We start from the raw sequence: 27,329 nt of genomic DNA on the forward strand, positions 1-27,329 counted from the left end.
GACAGCTCGAGCAGTCAGTGTATGGCTGGCGACTGCTTGACCGCACGATGAAAATTCACCGTGCTGTCGACCGCCCGAATCAGTTGCAACTCCTCGAGCGGTTCGTGTATTGCCGGCCTAACGGTTATAACTGGCCGAATCTCGGGAGGTGGCTTGGGGCAATCAATGTAGGCCAGTGCTGAGAAGCAGCGTAAGAAATTCAGCACTACAATTTAGAATACATAGTTGGTAGGTAAATAACAAAAGCCATACATCCTACCCTGTTAGCTGTGTCGTATAGGTAGGTACATTATAAGCTTACAACAAGAATCTACTCACATCAAGTACACGATGTCTGTATCATCATCAATCCTGAAGTTCTTAGACATGGATTCCGTGACCAGGTTCATGATCACTGGCGCATCGTCCACGTGAGCCAAACGCAGCCGCCCTAAGGCGATAGGTCGTAATATACGGGACACCATACCTGTTTTCTATTTATCAGAAAATAATAAACAAACACTGACAAGATCAGAGGTTTGACAAATATTGCGACAGATATTAAAACGCGGACTTTTTTTAATGTCAATCTAGCCATAAGCAAAATAAGAAGAAATAATGGCGTGACAATAAAAAGTATTCATTACCCCGCAAAAAGCATCTTCATAATGCTACCGGCGTTTACCCGTGGTCCCCCCCAACATGTCCCCCTGGTGGGTCCACGGGTAATTTTTTTTACCCGTTGTCCCACCGTTCTGAACAATTTTTGCCAGTGGGTCTACGGGTAATTTATTTTAACCATAGTCCCACCGCACAGTGGTAAACGTTGCATGTCACCTAGGTATAATTATAAAAAAATCTATAATTATTAATTAGAACTGGTCCCATAGTAGCAGACATTTTCCTACATCTAAAGGCCTTTTGAAATATATATTGGTTATGGCTATTGGAGCGAGTACCACTTTCCATACATTTGTGCCCATCATCCTTTACTTTCAATTTTATTCCAAGAAGAAAATTTATTTTATTTTATTTCCAATTATTTTTTTAATTAAAATTGATGTAAAAAAGAATAGAGTAGACTTTCTATTTTATTTTATCGATTTCAAGAATATGAGGTTACATGCAACGTTTACCACTGTGCGGTGGGACTATGGTTAAAATAAATTACCCGTAGACCCACTGGCAAAAACTGTTCAGAAAGGTGGGACAACGGGTAAAAAAAATTACCCGTGGACCCACCAGGGGGACATGTTGGGGGGACCACGGGTAAACGCCGAATGCTACTTTCATTTGTTTTATTTAACGGCTTCAGCACACACATTGATAGGTGTCCGTTCCACCAACTTGTACTCTAATGGCGTCATATACAGAGACTTTTTGGGACAGGTGAGACTTTTATTTACTAAGACTAAAGATATGCATAAAGGGTAAAGGATGTAAATAAAACGGTGATAATTTATATATATCCTTATCTTTATTATTATTCTTAAAATCAAAACTCCCAAAATTTCGGTTGAAATCGTCACAGTGCCACGCTCTACGGCATAAACAACATAGGTACTGTTTGAGCTTTACTTAATCATAAAAAACTTCATTAACTGATCTTTACCCTTAATATACAGAACACAATAAAATCTAATAGAAAATAATTTAAATTCTGTAACAATATTCCTACTAGGTCTAATTAGCATCAATAAATAAGATGACTTCATTGTGGATTCTCTTTGGGAGTGATTAGTTTGTATGCCACAGGAATTGAAATGTTAGGAGAGACAATACTTGAACAGTAAGAGAAATACCAAGAAAAAAATATGTTACGCACAGAAATGATGTTTTATAAAAGCTCAGTTAACATAAAATTTTTACAATGCCAAGATATATCTTAGTTTATTTAATTAGGTGATAGGTGAGCATGATCTGTCACGTTTAGATAACAATGCACGTGTGTATGTTCTAGATTTGATTATAAAAAGCTTTTCTTTAGAACTAGGAACATCTGAACATTGTTAATTACATAATTCAAGACAAAATATTTATAAATTATAATGGCCCGCCTGATTTCGAATAAATGCTTTTGCCAAATATAAATACTGCAATATCATCTACATATTTTTCATTGAAAGCAAAGCATAATGAGCATTGAAACACTTTGAACTATACTTACTTTTCGTTTCTTGTGCTACAACTTAAATATTAAACAAATTCATTACTAAGAATAAAATAATAAAACCCACGACCCATAAACTTACATTAGGACACAAAAATTACAATGCGAGAAGTAATTTTTGTTCTGGTCAATTACAACTAATTCAACATAAACAGACACTCGTATTGCTTACGTCAATTTTAGGCGGATGTTGATTTATTGTAAAAAAATATCTTGTTGTTGAAACACCTACGCGTTTTTCTTTTTGAATTAATGGCGGTTTTATCACCTGGTATTATTACGAATACATAATAATTAAATGAAATCTAAATATACACAATTTTGAAATCAAATTAACTAGGTACCACTATTGAAATCTATAAAAACACTATTATGTGGAAATCATTATGAAAAAGTAACACTCATAATAACCTAACTATAATTATGCTAAGCTGGTTGTCAAAACCAAAGTGAATCAGAATTCTATATTAAACGAAGTATGCCTATGTTTTATTTATTAGAGAAACAAAATGTGTAACGGTAACATTGTGTTCTGTCCAACACTAAACAGCCTGTGTGTCTCATCTCGTGATGTACATTGCATTAAAACTAGTACAAAATTATGCTATTATGATCAATATTAAAATCCTTTACACTAAAAGAAATGAAAACTAACTACTAAAAATTATAATAAATTGTTAATACTTAGAAATAATGCATTAACTATAAAAGCGAGCACACTATCGTGTATGTATTGAGATGTCTTTTATGTGTACAAAAATATCGTCAATATCAATAATATTCATTACCCTTCTATATCATTCTGCTATCAATTATAAAAATTAATATAGTAGTAAAACTTGAGTTTTTCTCATAGGATGTGTGAACCACACGCTCTATACACTATGCTACATCCACTTTACTACCATAATGAATTCCATAACTTTGAGACTATCATAAATGCGACTTAACCGTTCGAGTATCGTCGAGTAAAATAATACCTAATCTAATTCATTGTTAGCTCCGAAGATAACCTAGAAATGGACATAATTCAAGGCTCGATAGTACGCTTATAGATACACAAGAAGTCTACAAGAAAACCCTTAGCTACATATTTAAGTCCTACGCTTTTTTTGATACAAAACTATTTTGTAATAACACTGCGTATTCTGCGATACATTGAATACATCTATATTTGCATAGTTAGTTCCGCATGCGAGTACATATAAGTAAAATTACTTAAGGCAAGTGAATAACATATTTCGTCGTATTTTAAAAGACTCACACGCACATATAACTTCGAAGAGATCGTATAGACATTCAAAAACCGTCGCCCGAATGCGTACGGACCAAACAAACCGAAAGAAAATGCTCTATTCTAATTTCCTATATTAATTAGAAATAGTAATTTACGTTCCAGAGACACGGAAAAATATCTTATCTCTACAGTTATATACAAGTAGGTCCATAATAAATATGATGTTTCTCTAAAGCGTATACTGTCATTAAATCTCATATAGCCGCTGCCTGATATAAAAATTACTTGCACCATTCATTAATTTTTAATTATAATATTATTGCGATTTTTTTCACTAATGGCCATACACAAAACGTGTTTTGATAAAGACTATGAACGACAAATAAGTTCCAGTGATAATATAAAAATACTTAGCTATAAAACGTGAGTGTTGCCATAAGAATAATTAATAAAACTAGAATCGGAACTCCTTTTAATTTAATTTTGGTGACCATAAGATAGGCACATTAAACAAGGACTGGTAGAACATGTTTATTGCCAGCACAAAGGCTTAACTTTAAAATAGTCTCATTAGTTATTCTTATTGCTTTAGATACGACACTTGGTCATAACATTAATACAGTTCTTTTGTGCACAAAATATATTTGTGATTCTGTGTGAAGATGACTTACACTAAACTTCATAAGAAAAAACGTGTTTACAGTGTTACGAATAGAGGCATCAATGCACGAACTGACCTGCTTTGGCTCATCGCTAAGATACGTTCGTGAAGACAACCAATGATAAACTTTAGATGCAATTTTTCAGTTTACATGGGCGTCAAAAATTTAATGAAATGGCTAATTATTGTAGCCACTATCATCAGATAGATGACATTAAAAAGATGGACCTTATGGCAGATAGATACATTTATAAATGTACGTAATTACGTCACGGCATGTAAAAATGTAATTAAATATTTAAGGTGCTACTTTGAAGTCAGAACTCGGTACCATGGTAGGGTTTTACACGGATGCGGAAAACAATGCACGAAATGGCGAATCCTAATTATCTAAATATACTGTCATTATTGTATTGTAAATGTCAAATAATAAAGTTTGTACGCTTTACATCCGTCCATGCAAAAATGGATGAAGCGTATGCAGGATCACGGAATCTTCAAACATGGCCGCATCAAGAACCAAAAATGATAAGTTTAAAAAACTTGGTAGTTACGTCGATATGACTATGTTTGGATTACATTATACAGCTACTGTGTCAAAATACGTTTCAACGGTCCCGGCGAAGTAACATTCGATGGCGAATTGGTAAACAGACTATCGAAAAATCATGTGGTTGGCTCTCAATAATTAACGTTTATGCTAACGCTATAAGATAAGATAACCGCTACAAAATTAATTTTTTCAATTGATTTTGTGGCTTACTCTAAATTTCAGAATCTGTGGGAGAAATTCATAATTTAATGTTGGTTAGATTTGTGACATTTAATGAAATTCGAATGTTACTTAGCCTACGGACTCTCGGCGTGTTTTGACACAAGGATGTAGCGACAAACAGCAGAGCGTTCGTGCAACGAGCCTGCCTTTAGGCCTGTTACTGCGGTGTTGCGACTGGTATACTCACAGACGAATTAGCAGCTACAACTGGCATCAGATATGACGCTACCTATTCCTTTAGTCAAAGATTAATATTTATATTTGAATATTTAGATTAAATTTTATATTGCATGCAATTCACACGTGAATAAGCTTAATTCTGAGATTTTTTCTACTTCTTGTTAACACATAGTTAAACAATAACAATTGATAAATGCCTATTTGTTATTCAACAAAGAAGATGCCCTAAAGTTTTAGAGAATCTCAGAATTGAGCTTAACGACCATACCAATCTGACTGTAAGATCCGCCGTACCATGAAACGACTGATAAGTATGAATCTACACACATTTTTATTGAGGTACCGTTTCTAATACGGGCCTTAACAGCCAGGTCGATATCGTCAGCTTCAGTGTGAATAGATGCGAAGTTAAAGGATTAAAAAAATAGTGTATTTATGTGGCATCGGCCGGGGCGCATCACTTGGGCGGTTTGTGCTTGGGCGGCGTGGTGGGCGGCCCGCCCTGCTCGCCCGGCGCGCCGATCGGGACGCCTTCGCTGTCCACCTCCGTCTGATCAACAAAACAACAATTAAAGACTTGATTTACACGCCCGTATTCACAAACATTACTATGAGGTCTCACAATGCGCGCACAGGGTCACACACGAACCAATCACAGAACTGTATTCAACGCTGTGCGTTCAATTTGTTGCTTCACTTAAGCAAGCATCATTTGTGAATACGGGTTTTAGTTATTTGAGCTGTGGAAATCCTTGGGGGAGACCTTTGTCCAGCAGTGGACGTCATTCGGCTGAAAAAAACTAGCTGTTTGTAGCTCATATCTTATGCAAGGTTTAGACTAGCAATAAAACTTGCACAGTCTGACTTTTGCAAGCTGTTTACCACTGTGTAAATGGCTGTAGCAAGCTAACTTCTGAAATATTTACACAGCGGTGACGCTTGCGGAAGTCAACTTCAATAGGATTTGAATTTCATATTTTTCATTAATGAAGTCGCTGGATGAAAGAGTGTAAATCACTTGAAAATGTTTACAAATTAACCAAATCCGTAGCTCAGAAAGTGAAAGTTTCGCGCAGCAAGTGAAAGGTCTTAGGTTCAAGCCTCGACTCTAACCTGTCTCACCGATACTTTAGATTATTTAAACAGGTTTCAATAAAACGGCTAAATGGTCTAGACGAGAATGATCGCCATATTGCCGTGAACGCGATATTACTGTAAAACATTGCGCTTAAAATGCGATTGCGAGAACAGAAGTTATCACATTGATAAAGCATCGTTAACACTATTGTGATTAGTAAGGTAAATCTTATAAACCAATGACAGACTGCAATTATACGAACACTAGGGAATCTACCGTCAAGTCTTTGCTAGCAATCAATTTCCTCTAAAATCGTCCAACAACATAAAATCAATATTTCAGTGTATTATAATTACTAAATACACATAATGGCATTCATTCACTAAACATAATATTACTATAATTATCCGTAATTCAACCGTAGTATCCTCATTTTACTAATTGCCTTAACTAATTCGCGTCCCTGCGTCATTCTGAGCGCGGAGACCATTTTAGTGCCGTCCAGAGTTTTTAATAATAATAATAAATAATAAATAACTTTATTAACACACATTACAAAAAAAAACAATACAACAGATTTAAAAAGAAAGAAACGAATGCATGTTAATAGGGCGCCCGCTCAGTTTTAGTTGGGACACCTTATAGGATGTCCCGACACTGATTTTCAGCAGGATTTAAATTAAATTTTAGTTTTCATTTGGTTGTTGGTCCAAATAACTATGTTTTTTCTTTCGTTTCAATTAATAAGCACACTAAATGAGGCCATACCTTCTCATCCTTGGAGGTGTTCTGCGGCGAGACGGTGCCGTTGGTGGTGTTGTTTTCTCCCGCGTTCTCCGCCGCATCTGTGCTTGTTGTACCTACAAAGAATAATGATATTATTTAACACGTTATTTTTACAAATAAGATGTTACTTTGGAATTAATTGTAATTTGTGACTCTATCATCATCAAGGACCCTCTCTAATTCACCAGAGACAAAAGGGAGGATTTTTTGGCACTTCTCTCGCTCCTACACTCCTCGTCTTTAACTCGTCAGCCGTGTGGTGACGGCAGAGTAGAATGCAGTCACACCCCTACTCTTCCCGCGGGTGTCGTAAGAGGCGACTTAGGGGCTACACATCAAACAGAGAACGGGCAGCAGCGCTCTCTGACAAACATCAATCTTTTTAAACTGCGATCTCCAACCCGCCTGCCAAGCGTGGGCATTATGGCAAAACCCTCCAGTATAGTGGAGGAGGCTCATAGTCCAGCAGTGGACTGTAAAGGGCTGTTGATGATGATGATGAACTCGTCAGCATGACTCACCCTGCAAGATGTGGTGCTGCGGGCGGTCGGCCTCGTGTTCGCGCAGGACGGCGTCCAGGTTGTAGCGGCGCCGGTACGAGATGAAGAACGACCGCACGTGCGCCTCCGTCTTCGTGCCCAGCGTCTCGGCGATCGCTTGGAAGTCTTTGCCTGGAAGGTCAATGTGGCTGTAATGATGGTCCACCGACTCTAGACGAGCGTAGGGAACTCATTCCTTTAGGTAGCCTTTCGAACTAAGCGTCACAGACGCAGCGTCTTTAGCTTTGGTCTTGTGCCACCAACGCCGCGTCACTAACTCGCTTCGAAAGGCTACCTTTAAGACCAAAACTAAAGACGCTGCGTCTGTGACGCTTAGTTCGAAAGGCTACCTTAAGGAATAAAATCCAGAACTAATACCAGTACCAGCTATTTTATTGAATAAAAGAGCTGCTACTAGTGGCATGAAAAAAGCGGAAAATTATTATATTTAATGCTCCTTAGAGGAGGTCTACATCCAGCAGTGGACTGACTGAATGATAATGACAATAATTTTTAACATTGGCACTTGACGAAATATGTCACAATTTAAATGTTATATACGCCGTATGTAATAGAAAACGCTAAGTAAGCAATATTAAGTAGCACAATGTAACCATAATAACTGATTTTAATTCTTAGATTTTGCTTAATGTGTATAGATTTTAATTTTTTAGTATAAACATAATTTGTATGTAAGTGGTTTGTTTATGTATAATATGTATTTTGCTAATGATAGTTAAATAAAGTATCGTTAAGCCTTTATTTCGCCTGAGATACAGGATAACATTTCCTAGTTCAGGCACACGTATAATTTTACCTTTTGTAGCATAAGATTAGCCTAAAGTTTAAACTGTCAAATAAGTTATTCAATAAAGAATTTATTTATTTATTTATTTATTATTCACAGGCGTATCGTATAGTACAAAAAAAACCCATTGTAGGTATTGTAACATAGGCGAGGTGCCTCAATATCAACTGCGCATGCTTTAAGAAAGATGCGACGCATGTAAAACATGCGGTGAATAGCATTGTGGGGCCGACGCACGCCCCGTACGGTGATAACAATGCGAGTTTAATTCAAAACTTTTACATTCAAGTTTAATAACACAAGCATATTAATTGCTTACTTTGGGGCTAGATAGTAGAGATGGGTTATACTGGGTAAAGATACTAGGTGCACCTATTCCTAGTATTGATTAATACTCGATCCAAATACCTATTCCACCTAGTACGTAGTAATTTAGCATACTTGACGCGACTAGTGCGGACTTATCCACGTAAAATGACTTTAAAATACATTTTTTTTTTAAGATACAACCGTAGTATGAATAATGCAATTTGAAATTGAATAATAATTCCTCCCTTCATACTTCAACAGGCTTAGGGCTGTCAACTTAAAACTTGGCGTATTTAAAAGATATCAATTTCATAAAAATATTTACATATTTTTTCTTATTTACATGAATTTGGTTTGACTACGTTTGTGTGCGTTTGCAGAGACGGAGTGAATCTCTACGTTCGCACATATAAGCTTAGCGAGAATTACTAGGTGCGCGTAATACACGACTACGGATTACGCAATAATTAACTCTATTACTTTGATGATAGGGTCGGAAATCGTGTAATTTATAAAATACTAGGTGGATCAAGTATTTAAAAAATTGGAATAGGTGCCGCCTAGTACTGTAAAATACCTAGTGTGTGGATCTGTTCTAGTAAATACTACTCATCTCTACTAGATAGCGTCGTGTGAAATGGTCCAAAGATATTTATTCATTACTAGCTTTCCGCCCGCGGCTTCGCCCGCGTGGAATTTTGTCTGTCACAGAAAAACAATATCGCGCGCGTATTTGCTCACCGTTTAGACCTACCCTGGACTAAGACAAACATTTTGAAACCAAAATCAGCTCAATCGGCCCAGAAGTTCTCGAGTTTTAATCAGACTAACGAACATTAATTCATTTTTATTTATACAGGGTGTTTCCTGTAAGGTGTCAAGCCGAAGGCAGGTGATAAGTGAGGACTAGACCTATCGATTTTACCCCCATGTATGTTCTACGATTTTTCGTAGTTTAGAAGTTATCGTTAATTTTGTGATATTTTCAAATTTCATGACCTAGTGGCTTAATTTTTTTTTAATCTTTTTTTTGGGTTGACTTTTCTCAGATTTCTTTTTTTTGACAGATTTATTAGTTGCAGATATTTGAAAAAAATAATCACCTTCCTATCTTTGATGCAAGATACAAAATTTTTGCTAGAAACATAAAAAATATGCTTTTAGCAGAACATTCTAAAATTTTCAACTGAAATATATGAGAAAAAAAAAGAATTTCCATAGGTCCAAAATAATTTTAAAAACTGCGCAGTTTCCTAAACTTTCATAATAACACAAAAAAACATGTACTTAATAGGCCATTATTTTCTGTAATCGCTCCACTAAAGTGGTAAGTCGGAGATTCCGTTACATGTTTTTGACTTTCTTAGGACTAAGTAATATTTGCAATCCCCTAAGTTTACGTTATGTTCTATTAAGTACATGTTTTTTTGTGTTATTATGAAAGTTTAGGAAACTGCGCAGTTTTTAAAATTATTTTGGACCTATGGAAACATTTTTTTTTTCTCATACATATCAGTTGAAAATTTTAGAATGTTCTGCTCAAAGCATATTTTTTATGTTTCTAGCGAAAATTTTGTATCTTTCATCAAAGATAGGAAGGTGATTATTTTTTTCAAATATCTGCAACTAATAGGGAATCTGTAAAAAAAAAGAAATCTGAGAAAAGTCAACCCAAAAAAAAGATAAAAAAAATGAAACCACTAGGTCATAAAATTTGAAAAAATCTCAAAATTAACGATAACTTCTAAACTATGAAAAATCGTAGAACATACATGGGGGTGAAATCGATAGGTCTAGTCCTCACCTATCACCTGCCTTCGGCTTGACACCTTACAAGAAACACCCTGTATAGATAGATAGATAGATTATTATTTATGATTGCATAATAAAAATTAATATTATGTAACGTTACTGCGTTAACACACCTCTAAAATAAAATACAGATCCAATAAACAACAACCAAATCAAGGCGTCAGTTGTTTGAACTATCTAGCCAAAACAATATTCGGTGACTCACCGTATTTCCTCACAGCTGTGACGGCCATGAGCAGCTCGTCGTTAGTCCAGCGAGAGTTAATCTTAGCCGGGGGCTCCCCGGGCCTCAGCTCGTCCACGCCCGCGTCGCCCACTTTACGCTTCATCGCGCTCAACTGCTGTTTGTTTTGCTGCACCTACACAAAAACACACTACTAAGCACCCCAACTAAAAAAGACCAATAAAAACAACCGTAAAATAGTCTGCAGTCATGTACTTTAACATTTAACTAAAAGGAAGTGATTTGTGCATATCTGGATTATCCAAGGAAACAAATATGCAAATGCAGGTTCACGGGGATCGCATAGCATTGCAAATAAATAAAAATGTGAAAGCATATTTAAATAAAAATACTCATCAGAAACTGGACAACTAGTAACTATGTGTGCAGAATATTGATGATACCGCCTAATAAAATGCAGTATCGTCAGCTGAATCTACGTCTATGCTATGAGGGCGATCGTTCACATTCTCACATTACATCACACAGCCACTCCCACTCAGACCGGAGCAAAGTCCGTCGCGGCGTCAACGTAAGGGTGAGAATATGGGCTACATAGCAGGTGGCCTCTTACTTGTCTCTTGAGCGATATAATTTCCCTGTCCATCGCTTTAAGCATCGCTTCGCCCTGATTGACTAGGCCGGGCTGCGGCGCGTCGCCGGGCTGCGGGCCGGTGGCCATGGCGACGAGATCGTCGTGATTGATGTAAATGCCGCGCGGCAGGCGGTGCTTGAACCGCTGCTGTTTAGAGCCGGGTCCGCGCCGCCCGGCCGGCCCGCACAGCGGCCGCATCGTGCCCGTGCGCCTGTCACAGGACCGCAGGTCAACAACCATCCAGGCAGGGCTGCCATCGCACTCGCAATCCAGATGCAGGAGGGGACCGGACACTGTTCACTGATCATTCCTTAAATTCACTATGTAATATGGCTTATTTTCGCTATCTACTGTATTCGATTAGAAATTGATGATCATTCGGTCAGTTAAAAACAGAACCTACAAGCGAAATGAAATATGTTCTATACAAACTATAAAGAAACTCAATTGACTGGTGATGTCCGATCCCCTACTGTCTCATCTGATCAACGAAGCTGAATCTACACTACAGAAACTCTAAAACTCGCCGGAGCAACACGAAATCCGGAGAGCCAGGCCAGATGGCAGCCCTTCACGCTCTAGTTTACTTTTCAAAACATGCAATTGAATGCGAAATGTTATGGTAATTAGTTGGTGGATTACCGACCTGGCGTGCACGAGGCATGCCTGGCAGAGCTTGTGCGCGTGGTGGGCCGTGGTCTGCGAGCAGAGAATGCCGCACACGGTGCACCACTTGCCCGCGTCGCCGCCCGCCGCGCCCTACCACCCAACAACAGTTACTGACGCACCATGGGCGGACCCGGGGGGGCGGGGAGGGCGGCACCCCCCCCTGGAAATCTGGCAGAAAGGGTATCAACTCTCCTAAAAGCGCTAGTGTCGCTTTGAAAGAGCCAAGTCAAACGATCCCATCTAAAATCTGATTTGCCCCCAAAGCCCAGATGCTGGGTGTGGCTTGCCCCCTCCCTCTAGGCCAGAAGCTGGGTACGCCCATGGAAACACCTAGTACATATACTGGGACGGACTAACACGTACACTCCTCACACACTTCTTTTAAAAAACCCATTAGAATATTAATCATATTCTGCACACATAAGACTCACTAGTGAATTTTCCTTCTATCTGGGGCTATTAAAGGAAGCATGCGGGGACACGTTAGGATAAAGCGGGATTGGGTTGGCGGGACTCTAATCTTAAAGTTAACATATAGTGCAACACATACATACGTTAATTAGGAATAATATTAATTTAGATTGATAACTAAGTTTGAAATGAAATCTCCTTCTTCAGTAACATTTTTTAATAGTATTGCATAAATAAAATGTGACAAGTTTCGGAACATAATGATGAACAGTGTTAATGAAAAAGGAGAAGGTATTGAATGATACACAGACTTGATGAACCGTCAATTAGTCATTTAAATATGAATGTTGCATGTCATGAGCAGAACAGCCTTAGTTTGTAGATAAAAATGCAGAGCAGTCAACTAAAAATAAAAAGCAATGTCAATAAGCAGCCAAGTATACCGCCGAGTGATGACAATATTGAAACTGAATAAATGAGCAGCTATGACAATAACATTTTAACTAAATTAGCTAAAAGAAAATTTTCATCGTAACCGTAATGAAATGAATTTGAAAAAATCAAAGCGTGTGTCACCACAAAATAAAAATTGCATGATAAAAAAACATGTAATGGAGTGCAACGACAATGGCATGACACACATTACAGGGTTTCAGGACAACCGCAACAGGCGAATGAGACAGGGTAAACATATCCGATAAACATCAAGTATGGATGACAACACACCGATCAAACAGACATAGTGAGAGAGTGAAAGAAGACACTGTACACGGGTACCACGTAGGGTTGCCAGATGGAAACTTACCAAATCCGGGACAATCCTACTAGGACAATGGTGTTGGGACTTGGCCATAGTAAAAATATCTTGGTTTCTCAAATGATTTAATTTGTATTTCAAAAGAAAAATGCCATTTATTTTCAAATACACACTTTTATTAAATAAGTAATGTACGTCAACGTACATAATAGGACTCACAGGCAGGCCAGCCGTGTCATTTGTTATTACATATTATTATTAGTTTATTTTGACACAAAACTATTAGGTTTTCGGAAATCCGGGACAGTAATGTCTAATTACTGGACACGGGACAAGACGCAAAATTCCGGGACAATCCCGGATTTCCCGGGCATCTGGCAACCCTAGTACTCTCTTGTGAATTCTCGTGGGGACACGCACCTGCGGGGCCTGGCACGCCGCACGCAGCGCCACGGCGCCCGCCTCAGCCGGCGCGCTGCCGCGGACTATACCCCGGTGGTAAGTCCACTTCTGCCATAGCCAATACACGTCATAACTCACAGATAAACAAAGCGCCCCACAACATTTTCAGCTCATTATTTACAGTTCCCATAGAACCTCTGTATTGCCTTCGATTTGTGAACATCTAAATGCAGAGCTTTGGTATTGAAAATTTAGTCAGATAATACATAAGTGAATCGCAATATGAAGAATCAGGACAATTTGGAAGTCTCCTCTGCATTTCTATTTACTAACTATTGTGCCTCATATGAGTAAAGATGAAGTACTCTCAAATAATTGTAGTTGGACAATCCAGATACAGTATCATCAAGTAGGGTCAGGGAGGCAACAGTGACTCACTTTTTTTTCGAAGCTTAATAAAAATAGATATCGCTTTAATATTGGCCTAAAATTTGCTCACATTTTAGATACACTATTGAACTGTAACTGAGCACTCATGATTCTACATTATTTACTACTTATGTCAAATTAGGAACCTAAAACAAAAAAATGATAATTGAGCCACTGTGGACTACTAGGTGTACACACTGACTCACTACCGTGGTACACAGTATTAACGTGGTAAGGCAGTATTTATATGAAAAGAAAATGCCCATTCCGCGTAGTTTTTTATTAGAAATAATAACAAAACTGCACAAGCTATTCTTATTATAATCAACAATTCAACACGACTCTTAGTACTTTTATTGCTACCTATAAGATCTTAAGTCATCTCAATCTCTTCGTTATTTATTTTTTCCCTATTTTTCTGTCGGTTTTTTTCCGTGGCATTCTGTGAATAAAAAACAAAATTCGATTTACAGTTATAAAATATTGAATTCGTATAAAGTATTAAAATTGAGTCACTGTGTACTTCTACGCCATTTTGTAAATATTTGATCAAAAAAACCAAGATGTAAAACAAATTAGTCAAAATTCGGATTAAAGACAATTGATACAAGACCTACTATCCGATAAATATAACGGCTATTACCTATAGCAACAAACAAAGATATGAAAACAATCGAAACTCACCTTAGAATGTAATTTAGAGGGCGCGAAAACAAAAAACATTCCCTCACCCTTCCGCACGGCACTTGACCGGCGAGCAAACTGGTTTAAACGTGTTCGGGTACAAAGACCTTTGAATCGGTAAAAGAGACAAATATATATTCCTATGCCTTCAGGTCGAAACATGACTGAGCCACTGTAGCCGACCGAGTCACTGTTGCCTCCTTGACCCTACATTATGTATTCCTACTGTCAAATGTGGGACTGCACACGAGGAAACAAAATAATAAGCAAAATTATATTCTGTTAGACAAAATTTACAATGGAAGCGTTACAGATGAATTTATAAGATTACATACCTTCTCATCATTGTCTGACTCCTTATCTGAGCCTCCAGGCTCGGAGCCGGCTGACTTGCCGGTGGCCGAGCTGGTGGCATTGCGACCCTCACCCACCACATCCATCAAGGACGTGCGGGCTCGTGTCTTCTTCCATGAATAGTAGTATTTTACTAAGGATGCTATCGACTTGTCAGGCAACTGTCAGAAAAAAAAATATTTTAGAATACTCAATTTTAAATAAAATCAAAATAAATGTTCATTAGGTAGGTGGATTAATAAAGACCACAATTTATCAGCATTCAGCTAATTAAGTTATAATGACACTAATTAACAATAGTCATTATCATAAGTAAATTGCTTCTGATATATTTCAATTACTGTCCACTTTCAGTCTCTGGTATTAAAATATCATTGAACAGTAGACAATTTAATTACATTGAAAGACAATGATTTGATAATGGATGAAGCTACTTCTAGTATATTTTGTAGACTAGGATAAAATAAAAAACAATGTATATTATTTAATGAGATGGAAAGGAACACAAAATGAAGGTCAAAATAAATTGTGAATTTACCATTTGCCGTATCCTGTGAAAGCTCTTCCCATGGAACTGAAAGGCCTGTTCAAAGAGCACCTTATCTTCAACTGTCCACTCATCGGGGAATGGAGTGAAATTTGCCAGGTCCATAGATGCTCGGTTGAGGTCATGTTTGTGCCAAAATAACATACCAAGAGCCTGTTCACCATTGTAACCATATTTTTCCTTAGCAGTTGTTATGTACTCATCCACTAAAACAATATTACAATGTCAGATTATCAGATGATCAGGTAATCAATGAAAAATGTATATTATTTAGTGGCAATAGATTACTTACATTTGTTGTCTGAAATATCAGCAGTAGGAGACCACACCAGCAGAGCCCGGTCTGATATCAACTCAGGCCTCCTCTGCTCTACCGGCTCCAGCTCAGGGCAGACGGCCTGGTAGTCCCTACCCACTCTAATCTTCTCGGCTGCAAAGGGTACTACTGCTTGGTGGCGAGTTACATTGGCGGTGATGAGATGAGCGCAGCATGAAGGCGGATGATGAAAAGCACAAAAATAAGCATGTGAGATGGCTGGTATGAACAAATTACCCCAGGCTTAACGATATTAGTAACACAAAAGCACCCTATCTTTCTGGTCTTTTTCTAAAGCACCTGGATTTAGTGACGAAACTCGTATCATATGGATTTGACTGAGTCAGCTAAAACCATCTACTTTGAAATTGACTATCTCTCAATGCTGATACGGATAAAAAAATCTGCATACCATTCTCATCCTCAGAACTGGAGTCTGGACTTCCATGGCCATTGGGGCTTGGCCCCCTTGACCGCTTCCCGTTCCGAACATCATTACTCCTCTCGGCCAAAACCATGATTACGCACTAGATAGCACTTCGTTACCTACTAAACTACACAACACACAAATTCATTTAAATAATAACACGGTTACGGACATTAAATAATAGGGAAATGCGAAGCTCCGCACTAAAATTCAAACGTGATTCAAACCACCGCATCAATAATCTGACAAACCAGACATTGTGTGTAACAGGAATATTACTAAACGTCTGTACTCAAGCATTCACTTTTATCACAAATACCTTTTAGTCCATTATAATATTATGTTTCACTTATTTGAAGACAGTAAATAATATTTAAAACCTTTGTAATTATTTTAGATTCGCAAAAAGATGCAATTATTAGAAATAAAAAGGTTTATTCCAAAAATTCGTATTTTTTTGAAATGGCAACTTAATGAGTATAGACGCTAAGAAATACTTTGAGTAATAATTTCATACATGTTTCCTATGAAACTACAAAGACAATTTTATTAAATGGGTTGATAAAGTGGTTAAAAAAAACTCATGAGATACGATTTATTATCAATCTAAAAAAATTGCATTAAATTGTCCAATTCCTTTTTAATTTTGAACTTAGTTTAGAGTAATCTTAAAAAAGTTACTTTTTAAAGAAACAGATGGCGTTAATTCTGTGGTGGATGGCTGCAGTGATGCAAGAACGAGAAAGAAAATACAAGCGTCCGCGTCCTTTTTTACTGATGAAAAGAGCGCTAAAATTGATTTTATTGTTAATAAAATTATTTGTGACGATACTTACACCTTTTTGTTTTTTAATAAATCATGCAAATTCATTTAAATGTCTTTCCTTTTTTCCTCAATAGGTATTTAATATAGGTACCAGCTCAACCACAATAAGGAAGCTAGATGCTTAGGCTAGATGTTAGTGCTTCCTTCCGAGCGGGTGTTGTGCTCGGGGACCAAGGTCCAATTTACTTAATCCCACAAGCTTTATACCTATCCTAAGCATTTACAATCCATACCAAATTAAAGTTAATCCTCTTGTACATCAAACAAAAGATAAAAATGTTAGTTAAAACTATGGTTAAAAGTTAAAACAAAACCTCCATTCACTTGATCTTGTTAATAAATATAAATAAAAAATGAATTTATTGCCTTCGAACCATGTACAGGCTGTGATAGGTACCTATTTAATCGCGCCAATAGAAACTGGCAATTTTTGTAACTGTTTAAATGTAATGTACCAGCCGGTCATTATGGAAGGAAATCATTCATTGGAGGAGGCCTCTGTGTTCAGTTGTGGACGGCCTATGACTGAAATGATGTTGATAACTTAAAGCCGGGTCTCCACGCGTGTTTTGCCCTACACAATCAACAAAAACATTTCAACATTCAACTAAATTGTCTACAAAAAATGTTGGCTTAACGCAATCTTCTAATCCATATTTGTGCGTAATCCCGTAAATGTTTACGTTCTTGGTGGATAATAAATTGATGTCAGAGTCAAAAGTCAAATCACAAGTTTAGCCTAAAGCCCGGTTTCCACTAAAGTGGAGAAGTAATCCTGTCCTCTCGATCCATTTCCACTGAATGGAGAGATGTGGAACTGACTGAAACTGAAATCTGATTGGTTATTTAAAATCTATCAAGGGTTTCACCAAGGCGGAGCGGAGCGAAGAAGTGTTTTGAATAACCAATCAGATTTAATTATTTCCTTTTCTCCTTTCAGGCTCAGCTCCTCCCGTGGCTCCGCTCCGCGCCGCGTTGCCTCCGCTGCTGACAAATGCTGTAACCCTGCCTGAGTCTGAGCCCCGATTACGGTAATTTTTAACGTCTCCAATCCAGACGCGCTTCTGATTCTGCGATACGATTGGTCAAAACAGCTGATATACGCCAGCGTAAACAGCTTACGTCAGCTGTTTTGACCAATCGTATCGCAGAATCGATGAATCGCGTCTGGATTGTAGACGCTTAGTGTAGACGTTAAAAGTTACCGTAATCGGGGCTCTGCAGCCTACTTATTCAGTTCTGCCTTGGTAGAAAACGACTTTGAAAGAATATTAAGCCAGGTCCAAACGGGTGTAATGTAATCCACCATGTAATAATGTAGACGGCATTACGAGCATTACATGTACAGTGCGGCCCATACTATTTCCATTACATTACGCGGGAAGAGCCTGGATGCGGGCAGCGCAGGACCGTTCATTGTGGAAAACCTTGGGGGAGGCCTTTGTCCAGCAGTGGACGTCATTTGGCTGAAAACGAACGAACGAAACGAGTTTACACCCGTCTCGTCCATAAAATGGATTCAATCACGCAGAATGTATTCTCGAGTTTAAGTCGGGTTTTGAGACTGAAGAGTTGTTTTGTAACGTGCCTTTATCGATCATTCTTTCTCGGTCAAACTCGCATTGGTGTAGAGATCTATCTCGCTTTGAAAGTCGAAGAGAAGAAGATGTGCCACATAAACTAAACACCAATAAAATCCAATATCTACGATTTTATGCCGCCGTTTATTGGTCAAAACGTTAGATGAAACAAAATGTCAATTTCGTAGGGTTTTGTGCACAGATATGGATAGATGCAGCATGTGTCAAAAATTGTATGAAGCCGAGCGTGCCACTTTTTAAACGTCATTAGTGTCATTTTAGCGAATTTTAGTGATTGCCGCAACGTAAAAGTAATCGTATCATCGTACTGCATTTGAAAAGTCATCGAATGATATCGTGTGACTCGATCGAAAATTAATTAATTCCGATAAATTGTTAAATACAAAACAAAAAACATCTTTATTTACCTTTTTAAAATAAATTGATTCTTACAAATCGTCAAATCTCGTTATTTTTGTTACCCTACCAGCGTTTCAAGACATAAATTTGTCAAGTGCATGAATACATGCATCAGTGTGTGTCTTATTGTTATGAGTAAGTACGGTTCCTTGGGATCGGTATGAGTGCACCACATACAGGGACCATGGTTTTAACTCTTAAGAGTACATCGCAGGATATGTATTAAAAACATGCAAGAAAATCTCTACGCTAAGGCGGTACGAAGTTCGCCGGGTCAGCTAGTATAATAATAAAAACTAATTTTGTATTTATTTGTATAATTATAATTTTCAACTTGATGTTCATTTTACCTGTGTTTTCCATAGACTGTACCTCAACATGATCAACCAGGTTCATCCAAAAAACCTTTGGAAATAGAGATACAAGCATTTGAGTCTTTGGTATGTTTGTCTATTCTATACTAATAATCTATGTTTATACTAATAATCTATACTAATATTATTAAGAGGAAAGTTTTTAATTTTTGTATTTTTGTGTGTATGTAAGTGTATGTATGTAGGGAAGTGAGGGCCGGGACGGAGAGGCAAGTAAGGGCCGGGAGAGAGAGGGAAGTGAGGGCCGGGAGCATATTATATAGGTAGCTAGGGACAGACAGATGGACAGACAGCGGGAAGCGACTTTGTTTTAAACTGTAGTGATGACGCAATTTTTTTTTTTAGTCTAAAGTCAAAATTTCTTTATTTGTTTAGACTAATAAATAGTTCTTACAAATAGTTCTTAAAAGATTATTAGTATAGTCCCGTTAGCCCCTCGAGGTAAGCTAAATAATAATATGCTTGTGTTACGAGTGGGCTCACCACAATAGTCGAGCGGCGCCGGCGGGGTTCGAACCCGCGTTCCTCGGATTTCGAGACGGCCAGTCCTTTATATTTTTATTTTAGACAACATTATAATATGTAACGTAACGTATATAATATATAACGTAACATTTGCATAATAACTATACATGTATGATATTATAAAATATTCCTAAGTAATTACTGACTAATGTAACCTCCTGGGGCCTGGCGTCATATATTTATTACATAAAACAAAAAAATATAAATCAGCGCTATCTGTTGAAATTTACCAGAACTTTTACGTTAGTTAGTTAGATGGTGCATCTGTCCATCATTCTTAGCTGTGATTTGCTAGTGAAGTGACATTTATATTTTTTTATCTTTGATTGAACTAGCGACGGCGCCGCGACCGGGAACAAGTGGTTAGTAATAATGAAATTTTTACTTAAATATAAACGATTTCTATAAGCCTTTGTTATTATTAGTTTTGGGATTTGAACTGTTTTATTATCTGAGTATCACTGGTTGTGGAAATACGTATCAAAACTACGAAAACCATGGTGAAATCTGAATGTCATACAGGTATTACATGAGGTCCCAATTACTAGTGTAAACTGACAGAGCCCAGTGTAATACCTGTATGACATTATACATTTTTTATTAAATAGCATACAATCTGAGATTATTTTCTTATTTGTTTAGGTAGATATATGCGAATATAACATATTAGAACACTCAAAACTCGATTTTACTGGTAAAGTCGGCCCAGAAGTATTATCAACACCTCAAGTCACTTAGATTTTTTTAATGAAATTAAAATGATTTCATTAGGCACTTAATCAAATTGTTTTTTATTTTTTTTTATTTCTATTGACCTTATCTACATCACTTAATGTTAATTACACGTTGGTGTGATGCATTTTTTTATCACGAGGATTTTTTAATTTGAGTCATCCAAATGAAATGCAATAAAATTTTGAAATACTATTTAAAAAAAAATAGAGATGCAATGTTATTGCCCAAAAATGACATAAAACTTGATAAAGAATCTATCTCGCTACATTTAAATGAAAAGGTACTTAAAAAATATCAATATTTGCATCCACTGCATAGAAAAAGGTAAGTACAGACAGAAAAAAAATTAAAAATATGTAAAAAAAATTTTGGCATCTCAATATATTTCAAAAATCGATTCAAATTCGTTGTAGATAGTCAAGAAACTTAACTAGGAATTACTTTTGTGCAATTTATTACGGGACATCCTGTACATGAAATAAAAAAGTCGTTGACATTGGGAACCGATGTCGTAAATATATGACATTGAGAAAATTGCCGTTTTCCAGATAAAATTTTTTATTTTATTTTTTAAGATAATTATACCAATTATTAATAATATTTGGATGGTTTTCATATGAATTCACGATAAAAATAATTCCCGGGCCCCAGGAGGTTAAAGTAGCATCAGGGTGAGCGTAGCTTTCTAATTAATTAAAAAAATATTCCTCACCTATTTACCCCTAAAATCAGGGTAATTTTTAACGTAGCCAATACTAAGTCTATTGTTGTAGCTATAGATATGGTATGTAGATATATTGCTATCTCACTCAGGTGTACGCTAATGACCCATCTACCTCTATTCTCTATCTACGGTTTTTTACGTGCCGGATAACCTCAAAAACTATTTCATTTTTCCATAGCTTTTTCACTGCTCCTATTTGTGAATCGTAAAATATTTTTAATTCACTAAGTATAATAAATGTCTTTTTTTGTGAAAAGTCCTTTGAATACGTAGAATTTGCACTGTTTTCTGTATCACAACACCACGACTCGACGCCATTTTTCTTGTTTTGATTAGCAGCGCCTCGCGTGGTAAGAAATTGAACTAAATACTTCAATTTGCCGCGGCATTTTGTAAACAGCAATTGAATTGGCTATCAAATGTTTAGGCATATTATAAAGTGCCCAGGCAATTTACATTTTGCCTTCGGCATTTCATAGAGCAGCGAGCGTTTGTGAACTGACGACGCCTTTTGTAAAATGCGGAATCATACAATTTGCCTGCGACATCCAACGGCAGCACAAGCGCAATGGCGGCCATTACGTAAGCTCGTGTGCGTGCGGATTTTTGTCAGTGTAGTAGTGAATCAGCTGAACAGGGTGTTGTATTGGGTTGATAAGAAATGAAGTTGTTTCCTTAATTATCTCGGAAACTAGCCTGAATTTTTGGCTCAAACTTTGGGAACGTATTCAGTGTGACGTATACATGCTCCCATTAAACGGAACGTAGCTGATTTAGAAGGACCCTATATTGCTATCTCACTCAGGTGTACGCTAATGACCCATCTACCTCTATTCTCTATCTACGTTCCGGAGGTCATCATTCTTTTCCTTCTTCCTTTGTTGATGGCGATGGACTTAATCTTTTTCGCCACTGAGTGCACAAGGGTGAAGGGTCATCTTTCATTCGTTCCGTTCCTTCCCGCGTTTTTAGTTAGCGTCCTGTCATCTGTCTTTCATTCATTTCATTGTGAGTAACTTGTCGTTAGGAATTTGTTTTTCAAAATTTTAGATAAAATTTTAGTAAGTATAAAGTCGTGGTTCAAATTCCAAGCCATGGTCGAAAAGATAACAGAAAGGGTGTACGTGAAGGCATCAATCACACGTTTAAAACACTTTTGTTTTTCGGAAGGTGGAAGATAATGCCACATGGCATTAAGCTCGCCTGTTGTACCACTGTTTTTTATGTGTGCAATAAAGATTTTAATTAAATAAATAAATTCTATCAAGTCCGCAAGTGTCGACGCTCTCCGCATAAAAAGAGAGCGTTTGGAGCTGTTAAATAAAAGTATCCTGAATACTGAATACCAATGCCGATGACAGTGAGGACGTTGGCAAGGTTGAGGATATCTATTATGAATGCATGGAGTTGTTGGACGCCAGATTGAACCACCAAAATAATGGAATTCAAAAAGAAAAAGGTGAGTACAATCAACGTCTTCCACCAATAAAATATATCAAACCTTTTAATGGTTCAATATTGTGGATTATTATTCATTTGTGAATTTTGTGAACATGTTCATGTCGGTGATAGTAACCGAAGTTTGATTCCGTGCGAAAAACTATACTATTTACGCTCATTTTTGGTAGGGGAAGCTTTGGATGTTGTCAAAAACCTGACTTTAACTGGTGACAACTATCAGAAAGCATTAAAATTGATCAAAGATAGATATGACAATATTCCTATCCAGGTTGATCTGCATAATACGAAGGTCGTGATTACCGCTATTGCGTTCCGTGGTCGATCTTGCTTATAATTCTATTGCGCATCGCGCGCAGTCTTGGGCAGGCTGGGTCAGTAGGAGAATGTTTGGTGTCGGTCTCGGTTTGGTACTTGATTTTTTTGATATGATGACTATCAGCACCCGGTAGATTGATGACGGCACTCAGGCTGTCACTGATGATCACCAACGTCCAGTTTTATGAGTAAACTAGTGAGTAAATTAGAAACACACCAACTCCATGTCGTAATTTCACGATTATGATGGTTAGATCTCGGCAGATTGATGATGGCACTGAGCAGCACTGAGTCAGATTTTCACCAACCAATGTTCACTTTTGTGGTGAACTGCAGTGGACTGTATGTTTGTGTGTTCGAGAGCGCAGACTGGACGATTATGACTGCCGTTGAGAGCTTGCCCTTACTATGTCAGGCGTAGTAGGTGCTACTTGCAGGAATAAAACCACTATTCCACTTGCTGAGAGTTCTCGCGTTTATTATTCGCTTCCTTTTCTCAGTTTTTGCTTTTTTAGATCACTTGTTGCTTGGAGCACTTTTTCTCTGAACTAAACTTACAATTAAACTTAACTCAAACTTAACTATCTCCCGGAGCGCCTCGCTCTGTATTTATAGGGCCCCGGGCTATATCCATCCCTTTCTCTCCCGATATTCCTGTCTCTGTCTCTCATGTTCTGGAATGTTCGAAGCGAGAGGTCCGATGTTTTGCCGTCCTGTTTCTTTTTCTCTCGAATATTCCAGAAGTGTGTGGAAGAGTAATTAATGTGCAAGCGAGATGACAGATAATGTGAGAAAGAGATGGAATGTTATTTATCTAATCGACTCTAATTTATTATTTTAGTACGTTATATTAGCAACGTTAACAGTCAGAAAATTCTGACTGTTAACGTTGCTAATCAATTCTAATTAATAAATTAGCGTATTTTCTTGGTCGACGTCGCCAACAACTTACATGAATATCACCAACTCCGACGATAGCGTAAATCCAATTTTCAGTTTATTCACACGAAAATACACGTGCGTTAGGTTACACTTCACTGTCCTCTTCACTTTTATAAAAAGTTGAGAAGCTCGATGGACCAAAACAAATGTTTATGGAAACACTTGGTGAATTCAAAATTGTGTTTATTAACACATACAATTGGAACAATTTGGGGACAATTCGAGGAATTTCTAAAAACACAATTCAGCGAGCGTAAATATTACGCACACCTGCTCATGAACACCAGCCAGTTCAGCCAACGTCAGCCAGTACGCGCTCCGGGTGCAGACCTGCCTGTCCCAACTCCTGACCGAGATATCATTATCACAAACCAAAATTAAAGAAATTCCCGGTAGAACAGCCGCTATGGAGGATCTCGCTCTCCACCACTTCTTAATGGGATTACCAGTGTTGCCAGTGGCCGATAGTCAAAAGTTACACGAGACAGATCAAAAAGTAACATTTTGTCAGAAAAAGTAACATTGCCTTTTTTTGTGGAAACTGGCAAAATACGTAAATAATGGTATTTTTTTTAATGAAAATAAAACACACTGCCTTTTTTTGTGGAAACTGGCAAAATACGTTATAATGGCATTTAATTTAAATGAAAATAAAATACGTTCCTTGACTCTCTTATTAAAAGTAAAAATTTGTATTTAATAAAAATTTGTAATAATTGTGTCGTTGATCGCATAATCGACTGTTGACGCTGAAAAGAAAAAAGGTAACAGTCAGTTAGGTATTTTGTAACGTGCTGAGATAAACAAAATTACGAAAAATAATAATAATAAATGATTCTTTATTCAAGTAGCCAGGACTCAGTTTGTTAGTAACAATTGCACTTAAAAACTATGTTAGTTAAAACAGATGTAAAATAAGAAATTAAATAAATTGAATTTAGATTAGGCTAAATATTTACAAATAAAAAATATGTCCCAAATCGCTGTCCAAACAATGCGACATGGTGCCCAGAATGCTGGCTGCATTTCCACGCTGAATGGCCAAACTGATTCGTTGGCCAAGAAATGCGCCAGCTCTTCTATCACCTGTACAGTCAATCAGCCGCTTGGCTAATTCCCTGTACAGGCGATGAGCACACCTAGCGTATTATTCTTAATCTCTTAATTCAATACTATAGTGGTGTCAGAATTTAGATTAAGATTTAGAATTCAAAAAAGTATCATAATAAATTATGATACTGATTCCAATTCCAAACCCACAATTAAGTGTGAGGTTATGCATACATGAGTCATCCCCGCTTCACTCCATAGGCTGTGTCACAGCAATGCCTCACGTACACACAATCATGGTCAGGATGCTGTTGCCACCACTCCGGACCCTGCGCACCAGGAATGCACATTTTTTGCGCATTGTCGTAAAAAAGCAGTTGACCCGTGCCTCTGCAAACATCCCTGACGCACTGCAGAAGCGGGGCAGTCCCAACAGCACCCTGAATGCATTATTGTACTGCACCCTTAGGGCATTGTAGGTTTTTTGAGTGTATCGAACCCACAGGCTACACGTGTAGAAGGAGGTACAATATGCTCTAAAAAGAGCAATCTTGACATCCGCTGTACAGCGCGCAAACCTGCGAGCCAGCATGTTCGCTCTCACCGACAATGCCCGCCGTTCTCTTTCTATATCCTCATCATCCTTGAGGCCAGGGGTCAATACGTGACCAAGATATTTAAATTTATGCACTCTCTTCAGTTCAGAGTTATTAAGGAAGACCGGTGGTAATACATCATGACGTCTACCCCTGGCCTCAAAGACCATGAGTTGGCTCTTTAAAACATTATAAAGTAGACCATGGGTCCCCGCATACTCCTCACATTTGGCCACCAATTTTCTCAGACCACACACAGATGCGCTCAGCAGCACCATATCATCCGCGTAACTTAAGAGCGTTTACGCGAAGCGCGGCGTTTCAAGGGGCATCATTGGAAATGATTCGCGCGCGGCGTTTTTTAATAGTTTTCAAATGTTTATAGCAAAACAATAACAATGAATTAAATATCGTTTCAAAGTAAATATTTTAAAGAAGATGTTGTTTTATTATATTAAGCTATTTTTATGTTGAATAAAGGAAGAATATTGGTGANGCGCCGGCGTGGCGCCCACCTCTAACCGGTAGGTGTGCTTTTTCAAGTTTTTTCCATAATTTGTCGTATGAGACCAGGTCAAATGCCTTAGAAAGATCTAAAAAGCATGCGTATACGGGAGTTTTGCGCTCCGTGTAGTATGTGACTGTATGCTTAATACATAACACCGCGCTTTCCGTTGACAACCCTGGCCGAAATCCAAACTGACTATTACGCGGTTCAAAGTGGCTATTTAGCCGTGTATTAAGCAAGCCGTCAATGAAAGTAAAGTACTGTAAAGTACCGATCAATTTATGAATGTCGTTCAATACCAACCTGCTTTGTCATCAATGAATATAAATAAAAACTATAAAAAGTTTCCGCCCCTTTATTAAACTTAACAATTCGTAATTATTGTTGATAGAACAATCGACTGGCGATGCTGAAAATAAAAGTGTAACAGTCAGTTATTTGTATCTAAATGATATAGTTATTCATAGTTTAGAAATGTCGTTCAATACCAACCTGCTTTGTCATCAATGAATACATGACTTGTATTTTCAGTCGTAAGTGTAGCTAATCTCGTGGCTAATTATTGTTTTTGATCGAATAATCGACTGGTGATGCTAGAAAAATAAATAAAGTCAAAAACGTGTGTTTAATTAAATAAATTAAAAATTATTTGATGTACCTTTTTATTGTATAATGTCGGCCGTTTGGTGTAGTGGTTCAGAACGGACTACTATGCCGAGAGGTCCCGGGTTCGATTCCCGGCCGGGCAGAAATTGAAATGATGAATTTTAATTTCTGTGACGGGTCTGGGTGTAAATATGTATAATATGTATGTATTTAATTAAAAAAAAAAAAGTATATAAGTAGTATATCCGTTAAGCTAGCACCCATAACACAAGCATTGAGTTGCTTACTTTGGGGCTAACTGGCGCTGTGTGAAATTGTCCAAAGATTTATATTATTATTTATTATTATTATTGTCTAAATTATTTGTAAAAACTAATTTGTATTCTGTTGCTGTACCTAAATAAATAAATAAATAAATATACCAACCAACCATTTTAAGAATGAATAACAGTTAACACCTTCACCAGTCTTGCTGTATGCTACTTTTGCATGCATCATTCTTTTAGAATGCTCAAATTT

At 37.4% G+C, this 27,329-nt stretch overlaps 1 protein-coding gene and 2 long non-coding RNA genes across 4 annotated transcripts; all 3 read right to left on the bottom strand.

Annotated features, from left to right (window-relative positions):
- Positions 1–1,437: 1,437 nt before the first annotated feature.
- Positions 1,438–16,375, bottom strand: CoRest (REST corepressor). Of its 2 annotated transcripts, none has more exons than XM_028302699.1 (10): positions 16,134–16,375; positions 15,698–15,835; positions 15,397–15,611; positions 14,840–15,019; positions 11,799–11,911; positions 11,132–11,363; positions 10,540–10,693; positions 7,388–7,537; positions 6,849–6,940; positions 1,438–5,552 (listed from the first exon to the last, which is right to left on the bottom strand). In XM_028302699.1, exons 1-10 carry the CDS (start codon positions 16,237–16,239, stop codon positions 5,460–5,462), a joined length of 1,473 nt encoding a protein of 490 aa, XP_028158500.1. In that variant the 5' UTR covers positions 16,240–16,375; the 3' UTR covers positions 1,438–5,459. The 2 variants fall into 2 exon arrangements, with proteins under 2 accessions (XP_028158500.1, XP_028158499.1); XM_028302698.1 differs by having other exon boundaries at positions 15,698–15,850; positions 16,134–16,239.
- Positions 13,938–14,728, bottom strand: LOC114351460 (uncharacterized). The gene is made up of 2 exons (XR_003655786.1): positions 14,505–14,728; positions 13,938–14,262 (listed from the first exon to the last, which is right to left on the bottom strand). It is a non-coding gene; the product is annotated as an uncharacterized LOC114351460 (long non-coding RNA).
- Positions 16,376–24,399: 8,024 nt separating the features above from the next.
- Positions 24,400–26,837, bottom strand: LOC114351472 (uncharacterized). The gene is made up of 3 exons (XR_003655787.1): positions 26,697–26,837; positions 26,508–26,613; positions 24,400–24,799 (listed from the first exon to the last, which is right to left on the bottom strand). It is a non-coding gene; the product is annotated as an uncharacterized LOC114351472 (long non-coding RNA).
- Between the last annotated feature and the right edge of the window lie 492 nt (positions 26,838–27,329).

This window comes from Ostrinia furnacalis, unplaced genomic scaffold (genome assembly GCF_004193835.3).
Source record: "Ostrinia furnacalis isolate ACB-3 unplaced genomic scaffold, ASM419383v2 OfSCF1145, whole genome shotgun sequence".
NCBI lineage: Eukaryota > Metazoa > Arthropoda > Insecta > Lepidoptera > Crambidae > Ostrinia > Ostrinia furnacalis.